This window comes from Mercenaria mercenaria, chromosome 14 (genome assembly GCF_021730395.1).
Source record: "Mercenaria mercenaria strain notata chromosome 14, MADL_Memer_1, whole genome shotgun sequence".
In the NCBI taxonomy this organism is placed as follows: domain Eukaryota; kingdom Metazoa; phylum Mollusca; class Bivalvia; order Venerida; family Veneridae; genus Mercenaria; species Mercenaria mercenaria.
Window position 1 is genome coordinate 45,644,496 of NC_069374.1, and position 10,305 is coordinate 45,654,800.

The following is a 10,305-nucleotide window of genomic DNA, read 5'->3' on the forward strand; positions in this document are numbered from 1 at the left end:
GCCCTTGACATCCATGCACATCCGCACTCGAGAAATCAAAGAGTAAACGATGCAAAGAAGTCTCCTCTTGGTATGACCTGAACTCCCAAATGCTATATTTGATGCTTTTTGCGCCCTGTCAGCAGTTTTTACAGTCTTGCAAAAAGGAAAAGGCCCCAAGGACGAAGGGTTGGTAAATAAGCGGACTGATTGATTTAAATTATTTTTAACTTCTCGAAACTTTTGAACGGCGGCACTTCTGTGAGCCACGACGTTGTCATTGACAAAACAAAGACCATGACGACCAGTCCTCAGACGCATTGTTTTTGCATTTTCTACTAACAACTTTCAGTACTTTGTCTCTGTAAACTTTCTAGAGTCTGAGTTTCCTGACGTTGTAGGAGTTTGAACAGTAGTACCCCTTGAGTCAAAGATGATGGAATACAAAACTTTATTACCACTTTAAGCTCTTTTTGCAATTTATTGCCTATGTTTAACTTTCCACAATAGTGAACTTTTTTCAGCGTTTTTAGCACATTTGTCCCTATCGCCCATTTCATTCCTAAGTGGGGGTTGGCCACTGGCTCCGGCCAAACAGAAAATGCCTCTGTACATGTTTTACCCTACCAAAGTATAAGACCATGGTTTTGAATAACCCATTGCAATCGTCAAATGCGCAGTTAAATGTGTACTATGGATGTTGAACAAATGGTAATTTATCTTCCATTGTGTACCGTCACATTTCTTTAATATCTTTAATCTTAGAGAAACGGTGCATAGTTTATAGTTTCATCAAATCTGCAGAAAAAAAAACTTCCCTTGTAAATTTGCGTTCTAGATTACAAAACTATTCTGATTAGCTGATGTGAACCTGTATGCTATTCGTCGTTTAATAACAAGTGCACGCCATAATGTGTATATGAAGCGTAAATGTGTAATGTTAATTAATTAAACAGTACAGATGTATACCAATGTATGACTTCAAATTCAAAATCATTTTGAGTTGAATTTTTATCATTTTTAGTTTTTTTGTATAAACTTTGAATATTTTGCATTCTGTTTTTAATTTTTACATTTCGCCTAACATGTGCAAACTGCTGCACACATGACTGTAGACCGGATGTTCATAAGAGAATTTCACGCGTTTTTTTCTGTAACGTTGATGAAAACATACATTATGTGGAGTATCTATGCAATATGAAATAAGAATAACTAGGGATAGGGTATAACATGTACAGTGACATTTTCATTCTAGGCTAGTGTCAGTGAGATAGGCACCCATCGGGAAAGTACCTTCATAAACCCAAGTGCTAGGCGAGAATAGCACGAGTTCTACCCGTTGACATGCAAAAATAAACACCATTTACTTTGATGGTACTGTCAGAACGAACCTGTTTTTAAGGACTTGGAACCATACTATTCGTAAATTCACTTTGCAACATGTGAACAGTTATATCTGAACCTGCAGATTTCCCTTGCAGGAATTTCTAATTAATAATGTACTTTCATCTTCGCTCCTGTTTCAGATTTGTTTTCCCTTTTCATGACTGCATGTACTTTACATAGCCTATATGACTACAACTTATACAAAATTAAATATCTCTGAAACGGTCTGATAGTTTTCAATAAAACTTTGCAGGATAATAAAGGAGTCATTCGTATAACTTTCCAATTATCATTTATTTAAATTTCAATTTTAAATGGCAAAACCCTGTAAGGAAACTAGCACCTGCACCGCATAGACTGATGTTAAACACAAAAAAAACGACTTTCAAACTGCAAAAGTATTTGGTTATATAGCATCGGATCATATGAAATTGGAACTTTGAAAATTTTTATCATTCACATTTTTAAGATAAAGAGTATAAGTAATATAATATTTTTCTATCGTGTAGTACGGTCGGTTATCAGAGTAACACCATTTCAAGCATTACAAATGATCCGCATCAGGTCACTGGATATGGTATGCAAGGCGCTGTAGCTATGCAGGTCGAACACGTGATGATTGTCTGTGGCAATGGTTTGAATCTCCTTCATATCGATACCTGAACATACAAAAATACAAAAACATCTTCAGTTATGGAATTTTATGTCACCTTCTACAACCTTTTTGCAAGTTAGTTGTCAAGTGCTTACCCATGAAAGGTCGTTTCGGTTTAGCAATTTTCCATAGCTTCATTATACGTTATTTATCTCAACACATCAGCATGCACGGAATTAAATATCAATCAGGAGGGTTAAATTAATTGAGCCGCACCATGAGAAAACTAACATAGTGCATTTGCGACTAGCAAGGATCCAGGCCAGCCTGCAAATCCAGTCAGGAACCATACTGTTCGCTAACGGTTTCTCCAATTACAATAGGGTTTGAAAGCGAACAGTTTAGATCCTGACAAGACTGCACTGATGCGCAGGCTGTTCTAACTCTATTCTCGTGGCAAATGTACTATACTGGTTCGCATGGAGCGGCTAATTTCATGATCTTTTTCTTGCAATTTGTTCAAACGTGTTACTGTTTTATTTATTCCATTATTTTTAAAGTACGGTCCTAGTATGCCTGGTAAATAATTGTCAACAGAGAACAGCTAACTTTGAACCGGGTATTTTCATCTGAATCTACAGTAAACACTTTATATCAGGTCACCAAGAAACTATGCTTCTTTAAGTTATCGGTGTTAAAAAACATGAACATTCCGAATAAGTAGAACAATTTTAATATTTCCAACCAGAAAAAAAATGAATCAAATGAAAACTATCCGGAGATTCAATTATTCTATTGATCGTAATCCTTTAAAATTGTGATTTTGCATAGTCTTTTTCTCAGGATCTTGGGATTTTGACAGGAAAACTATAGGCTAAATTGGTTATGACATCGATGCTAGATAGATGCAGTGTAAAGGTTTATGTAAATTACTGACAATATAAAAACATACAATGTACGTCTCTGATTTTTATAAACATGTATCTTTGACTTGATATAAATGTCTTTTGATTTGATAGAAGGTAATTCAATCTTTTGAACTGATATAAGACAGTTATACATCTGGATTTGATATAAGATACAAAAACGGTTACCCTTTGCGGTGATTGTGAACTTATATGTTTTTAGGAGATAATTTAAGCTTTCGTTCCTCATTAAAGTGATACGTATTAAAGTACCTGATCCAATGCCAATACTTATGACGTCGTCGCTGATCAAATGTAGTGTCTGGGCCTCTTTGATTGTTTCAAGTCTATTGTTTGACCTGCCATCAGTTAGAACAATGACAAATTCTTAGCCAATTGCCTGTCCCCATGCGCCTGAGTGAATACTTTTTCGCGTATAGTTTTCAGCGCATTGCTTGTTTGTGTTCCGCCCGAATGGTATGAGACATTGCCCACTGCAGTTAACAAGTCCTGTTTAGACGTATGTCTGTTCAGATACCAGTTTACCTGAAATGTACAATGCTCCTAAAAGTTACACTGAAACTTATTCTTTAGGTGTAATGCTTTTGTAAGGGAAAACTCATACAATCGGTATTAAGAACATAAATCATTTGAAACAAAATTTAATTTACAGTTGTTTGAGAGCTGAATGTAGCCATGGCGACTTGTGCCTTTGTTGGTCCAATATTAAGTTGGCGCACGATATCCTTCACGAAGTTAAGGACACGCCCGAAGTTCGAGGAACCAACGCTGCCGGAGGAATCCAAAACAAACACAATGTCACGATTACAACCTTTAACAAAATAGCACATTTAACATGTTTTCTGAGTGAAACATTTGAACACTTTCTGAATGCGAGGTGATATTCAAGATTTCAAGATTTTATTACAGTCAGCGTATTATATATAAAACAAACCAAACTGAATATATATAAAGCAATACTCACAATCTCAAAACCTATTTAACTATGTTGAAATATAAATTGACTGGTTTAACAATTCCAAATAAGGCAAGTAAGTAAGTTTGACTATAATTTTAGAGTTACTTTCATATACCTTTAAATCTAAGCGATACATAACCCATTCCTTCAAAGACAAAAATATCAGATGTTCATAAATAAATGACTTGAATCTGACGTTTACGTTACGTTGCTCGTATTCTAAATTTAGAACATTCTAAATATAATATAGAAAATGTTCTTATTTTTATGAAATTGGACACTGTCAATGAAGTGTCAGGGAGAATATAAAACAACTTACTTAGATTACTCCGTATAGGTTAGCTAGTATTATTAAAGTACATACCATTAGGGAGAGATCCGGGCGGAGTTAGATATGTTGTTGGCGTCGTCGGCATGCTAGATGCGGGCGGAGTTGGGATATATGTTGTTGCCGTCGTCGGCATGTTGCAGAAATCAGTATCGCAACAAGATATTAATATGTCCCGTTCATATCGTTGATGTGAATTGTTATCAGGTTCATCAGCCATCGCTCGTTTGCCGATAACACTACTTTGAAATCCTAGTGAAGTTCCTTGACAAATCTATCATAGTCATACAACAGAGTGTGTTACAACCCTATTCGTTTAGATGTAGTTATAGGCTTAAAATTAAAATACCTTATCTTATTAATAAATAAAACTTATATAGTTTAAATAATCAGCTTGTATTTAGACTGATCAACCGATGTTCCTGAATTGAAATATATTCTGTAGCGCTGGAATATCTGTTTAGTGTGCTTAGGAATACAAAAACGGTTCTATGATTTACAGATGAAACAAAATGATAATCTTACATCCGCAGATCCACACGTCATGATGTACTCGTGGTGTCCATCTGGTGCCATCAAATGTTTTGTCAAACATTTCTATAGATAAATTAATACATGTACATACCTAATAAGCTTGTACAGTAATATTTCATTCAATTATCAATGGTTCTTATGGACTGCTTATAGACTGATATTATCCATATTGTAGTTAGAATTAAGTATGTTTAAATAGTCTTTCATATGAAAACACATTATTGAACTTTAATTCCCGATGCGCTAACTGCACAAACTCTAACGTATATTATAAACCATTTCTTCTATAATCGCAACACGTGATAGTTACATCACGATCATTTAAAGCCACATGAGATTTCCTTTAAGTTCCTGTTTTCTGTCTTTTCCATAGTATTAAATGTTTTAGATCCATTTAAAAGTTCTTTGTACATACTCGTATTTGAAACAATATCTTACAAGTCATTGAAACTGGATGCTTTTTACTAGATATATATATAAAAACTTTTGAAAATGTTACTATATTGAACGTTTAGAAGGCGGGCTGATCTCCGATCAGACCGCTATTATACTGACAACTGGGAAAACAGAAAAGAGTTTTCCCCTCGGAAAAAAAGAAGTGTAATACGTCTTTAAGCGGAAATTAAAAGCATATTTACACTGAAATATTGGAATATATCAATGAAAAGACAAAAGCAATACAAATAGAGATGTATAATCATATAAATACCTACACGAACATAAAGACGTACATTCCAACATAAAACAGATCTGGAAAAGTCATTTGACATTTTTCAACATAGATATCAGATATCATGACTTCATTTCATGACGCAATCTATGTGACTTTGTTCGGGTAAAATAGGTATATGCCCATTGAAAATCATAAAATAAAAAGAAAATGTGATTGTTTTGTACGTTAGATCGAAATACACTACATTTGTACACTCATGGACACCATCATTTAATATTACATAAGCTGTTCACTCGGTAAAATAAAGTCAATCTTACACCGGAACAAACAAAAATCCTCTGTATAATATCTTATAATTGCAAATATTGATATACAAACCTCTCCAGTGGCACAAGATGTTGTCGTATTACAGTCGTTAGGATCAAGAACAGGTGTTGGACACATATAACATTGTAGAGCTGAATAGAAATGTACATACATCTGTTAGAATTTATACATACGTCTCAAAACTAATGTGATTTCACGTTGTTAACAATATTGAAACGTGAATATATTAAATGTCATATTAATTTAAGGTCCGTTTTAAAAACTGTCAATGTTGTTACAAAAGTTTTATAACAACTAAGTCATTGAGTACGCTAAGGGGCCTCCGTTACCGAGTAGTTAATATAGTTGACTTCAAAGCCCTTACCGCTGTGTGTTCGAATACTTGCTTGTGATGTAATGTTAAACCAAACAAAAAAGAAAATATGTGCAAAATATGTGCATGCTGAATTGTAAACTAGTATGAAATGATTTAATAATGTTTTGTTGAGTTTAACGTCACTCCCCAAGTTTTTCGTAGGGGAGAAAACTTCAGCTGTCTTCCGGGCATTATTTATGGCACCTCGCGGAAGGGAATTTTGGGACAGAGTAGCGTGTGCACCTGTGAAGAATCACCGCTTTTCAGGAAGCTTCTTTATAGTTTCCTGATGAATTGATTTAGTGATACCGTATGTACTATTAATAGGTAATTTGTAAATCATCTTTCAAGATCTGCATCTCAAGATATACATGTACCTTTTCCGAACTGAGGGAGATTGTCAGAGAGTTGTAGCTCAATTAACGCTTACAAACTTACGACAGTTGCCACAGAATCTCTTGCATGAGTCAGCTGAGTAAGTTTGGATCGAGCACAAGTTAGGTTTTGCTTTATGGAACAGTATGCAGGCGTTGGTATCAAGATCGGTGCAATTGCTTACTGGCTGGCCATCAGATATTCCCGCTAATACGCCTGTAATATAAAAATGCCTTATTTATACTGTAAGTTCTCTCATGTAAAATACTGTGTAGGTTTTGAAAACAAAACCAAAAAATAAAACACTATTTCGCTTTTTAAAATGACAATTTATAACTCAATTCTCGTAGGTTTCCGATCGATTTTTTGTTCCTATTACATTTTGTCGTAGAAACAGGCAACATATATCAAAGCAGTTAAGTCCAAGTGTGCATCCTAGTCTTTCACCTTAAAGTTACCACACAAGAACAATCTGAAATTAATCAAGTGGTAAACAACGATAGAGAAAAAATAAGACATACCTAGAGCTAGCAATGAAATTATAAACATTTTTCTTGATTCCGTCAACATAGAGTGACGTTAAAATTAACTATATCTGTCTTATAACAGATCAAGAAAAGAGATTATTATAGAGACACATTGCAGTTTTTATCTCTGTATTTAGAAGTCTAAAGATTACTCCATGGCCTTTTGACCTAAATGGACTAGTTGACATTAAATGATTTAAAGAGAGTAATTCAAATTTATTTATATCTTATGTGGTTTATTTCTTAGCACTCAAACTGCAATGTATTTTTTTAACCTTTATTTTTCAAACTTTAAAAGACGGGGGCACGTATAAAAGCACAAAGTAAAAACAAAGCAAATTAAAACAAAAAGAAAAAAAGTTTGAGTTAATAACTTATGCTGACAGAAAAAGTAGACCAAGAAAAGTTGTAGGAAAATTTTTTTCTGTTATTTTCTCTTTAATACTGTACTGTATATACTTGTACTTATGCATTCATTTTGTAGACAGCGTGACCAAGATTATAAGATGTAAAATTATCTGGGGATTTAACTGAAGATTTAAACCAGAGGTTGTACATGTATAACGTGTTACAGTTTTGATGTACTTTTAGTAAACAAATTGATTTTTATTTTATTGGCTGGGTAGATTGTCAAAACTAGGGTTAACAAACTTCAATGTAGAGTTAGTTTGCCGCTGAAAATCAGAACAAGGGAGATAAATGCTTTTGTATAACCATTTTAAGTGATACAGTAGTGTATCTTGGAGAAGAATAAGATCTGTAAAATAATCCATGCAGCCAAGTGAAATAATAGCCGACTCGGTTTTATTGAGTCTGTTCATGGAAGAAAACGAGATGAGCAACACCTTTCAAACACCCAAGCACCGGCTTAAGCGGAACTCGATCATACATCCATTGAACAGAATCCATGTTCCAAAAGGACCAGAAATTATATAAGAACACTGAATAAGTTTTTGAAATGTTTACTGAAATAAGCGTTTAAAGGTGAATATCTTTATCATTTTATTTATTATTCTATTTATAACTCTCGTTAAAAAGATAAGATGCACACTAGTTATGTACAGGTTAAAAGTGACAACGCATATTTATTAACTCACTCTCAGAACACGCACACGCACACGCACACGCACACGCATACGCGCACACGCGCACACGCACACACACACACACACACATAAAGGTTGCTTTACTACAGTACTTCAATCATTCTGACACAAACAGTTTTCATCAATACATTTTTACGAAGCAACTTTCAATCACATTTAAAATATTTAGCTTTTTATAGTATATTAAGTGTTGCTCAATGTATATATCTAATTTTAAGTAATGCTAATTGTATAATATTTCTGAAAACGCAAGATCTACACCTTTTTCCGATTAAGATTAACAAGCAAATTAAGTAAGTATGTATCCCCCATACTGGGATTTCTAGTGGTTTCACGACCGAGCCTCGTTACCGCCAAAAACAGTTACCCCCGAGCCAGCTATTCCAACTAGTGAAAGAATCTTATATGATGCAATGGTTTGTTGGTTCCTTTTTTTAACAAAATCAAGGGAAAAACTCTGCTTTATAGTGAACTATAAGTTTCATGAAGATCAATGAATGAGTTATTTACTGTATTAATTTTAAAAACAGTTAAAGTGCAAACCTCTTAAGACATTCCGAGGAAAGAGACACATGCATCAACACGCTTAATCAAGAGATCCTGGCGAAATTGGCAGTGGACCTAGGCCATATAGCGATCTTTATTTGTGTAAAGTTTCATAAAGATCCATTGATAGGTTACTTAGATAAAGACAAGAGTCCCTTTTTTACCAGATCAAGGGCAAAATCTCTGCTTTAACATACAGTGTAAAGGGGGCAATCCTATGTGTAAGCAAGGATCATGCGCGAATTGATAATGTGATGTTTTGTTATTCTAGCTAAACACTTTTCGAATATAAGCATTTTCATTGTTTTAAATCAAGTGAAAAATCTCTGCTTTTTTTTATTCAACGCGTGAGCAAAAGTCATTAGCTAATTAATACTTAAAAGTATTTTTGTAATTCTGGCTGAAATACCTTTAGAATTATACGCATTTACATTTTCTTTAAAGCATGAGAAAAATGTCTGCTTTTCCTGAGTCAAGAAGGATAGTACTATGTGTGAACAAGTATCATGCGCTAATTAATAATCATATGAGGTTTGGTGATTCTAGCTTAAATTCGTTTTGAATTATAAACATTTTCAATTTCGGACGGTCGAACAGCTGGACGGACAATGCCAAAATATATTTATATAAAAGTAAGAAAACATGCCAGAATAGGCATGATGAATACGTTCAAAGGCGCTTCACATATAGCAAACAGCCACTCAGGGCGCGAAATTCATCCTCTACTGGTACAGTATTTGTAAAATCTGCCGCTGTATGTGTAATTTAAGAAATAATAAGTTCCCAATCGTGGTTTATCGTAGAATCTAACACGATCCGATTCATTTTCCTATTGTTCTGACGTCACAATTATTACGTCATAGCGTGAAACGGCGTAGCGGCGAGCTGGAAAAGAAACCGATTGAAAATGGGCAAGTATTTAATGAATGCCAACAAGGATGTACTTTAAAGTCCTTGGTAACGTGTTAGAATCGAAATAATATATCTCATTTAGTGATTTGCTCTTGAATAAATCTCTGTTTGTCGTTCAGATGCGTAGAATTATATCACTCGGGCTGCGCCCTCATGATATAATTCCTTCGCATCTGAACTCCAAACAGTGATTTATTCAGCGACAAATCACCGATGAGATATATTATTTCTTAAATAACCCGTGTTTTGAGTTCTTATGCGTAAGAATATATCACGATGGCTTCGTGATATATTGCTTCGCATAAGAATGAAAACCTCGGGTTATTCTACGATAAATTACACTTGGGAACTTATTATTTCGATTCTAACACGACATACTAGTATCAACAGTGTTAGGAAAATTGGTAACTACTTTTTACGACCGTGCTACGCACCTGGATTGGATGACGTCATTGCACGCGAGTGGTTTATTGCAGAATAACCCGAGATAGAGTTTGCTCTACATGTATGTAGGTTATTTTCTGGTCGTGTTAGAATGACTGATCAATATACTTCCAAGTAAAGTAATAGACGCTACTGAATTGGGTCTGTTCGTGAGAGGTAATGGAATATGCAATTCCCTTCACGCACCCCCCCCCCCCCCCCCCCCGCGCCTCCCCAAGCACCGATATAAGTAGAACTCTATTACATATATATTGAATATACTCCATGATGTATGAGGCAAAGCTTAGAACCTACATTTTCACTTGTGAGTGGTAGAAAGGTGTTGTACAAGTCA

The 10,305-nt window shown here is 34.7% G+C and overlaps 1 protein-coding gene across 1 annotated transcript; it reads right to left on the reverse strand.

The window, feature by feature from the left end:
- Positions 1 to 1,640: 1,640 nt before the first annotated feature.
- Positions 1,641 to 7,108, reverse strand: LOC123527468 (uncharacterized). Its single transcript, XM_045306935.2, has 8 exons — positions 6,958 to 7,108; positions 6,500 to 6,652; positions 5,758 to 5,837; positions 4,698 to 4,769; positions 4,209 to 4,446; positions 3,537 to 3,697; positions 3,139 to 3,411; positions 1,641 to 2,024 (listed from the first exon to the last, which is right to left on the reverse strand). Exons 1-7 carry the CDS (start codon positions 7,004 to 7,006, stop codon positions 3,235 to 3,237), a joined length of 930 nt encoding a protein of 309 aa, XP_045162870.2. The 5' UTR covers positions 7,007 to 7,108; the 3' UTR covers positions 1,641 to 2,024; positions 3,139 to 3,234.
- Between the last annotated feature and the right edge of the window lie 3,197 nt (positions 7,109 to 10,305).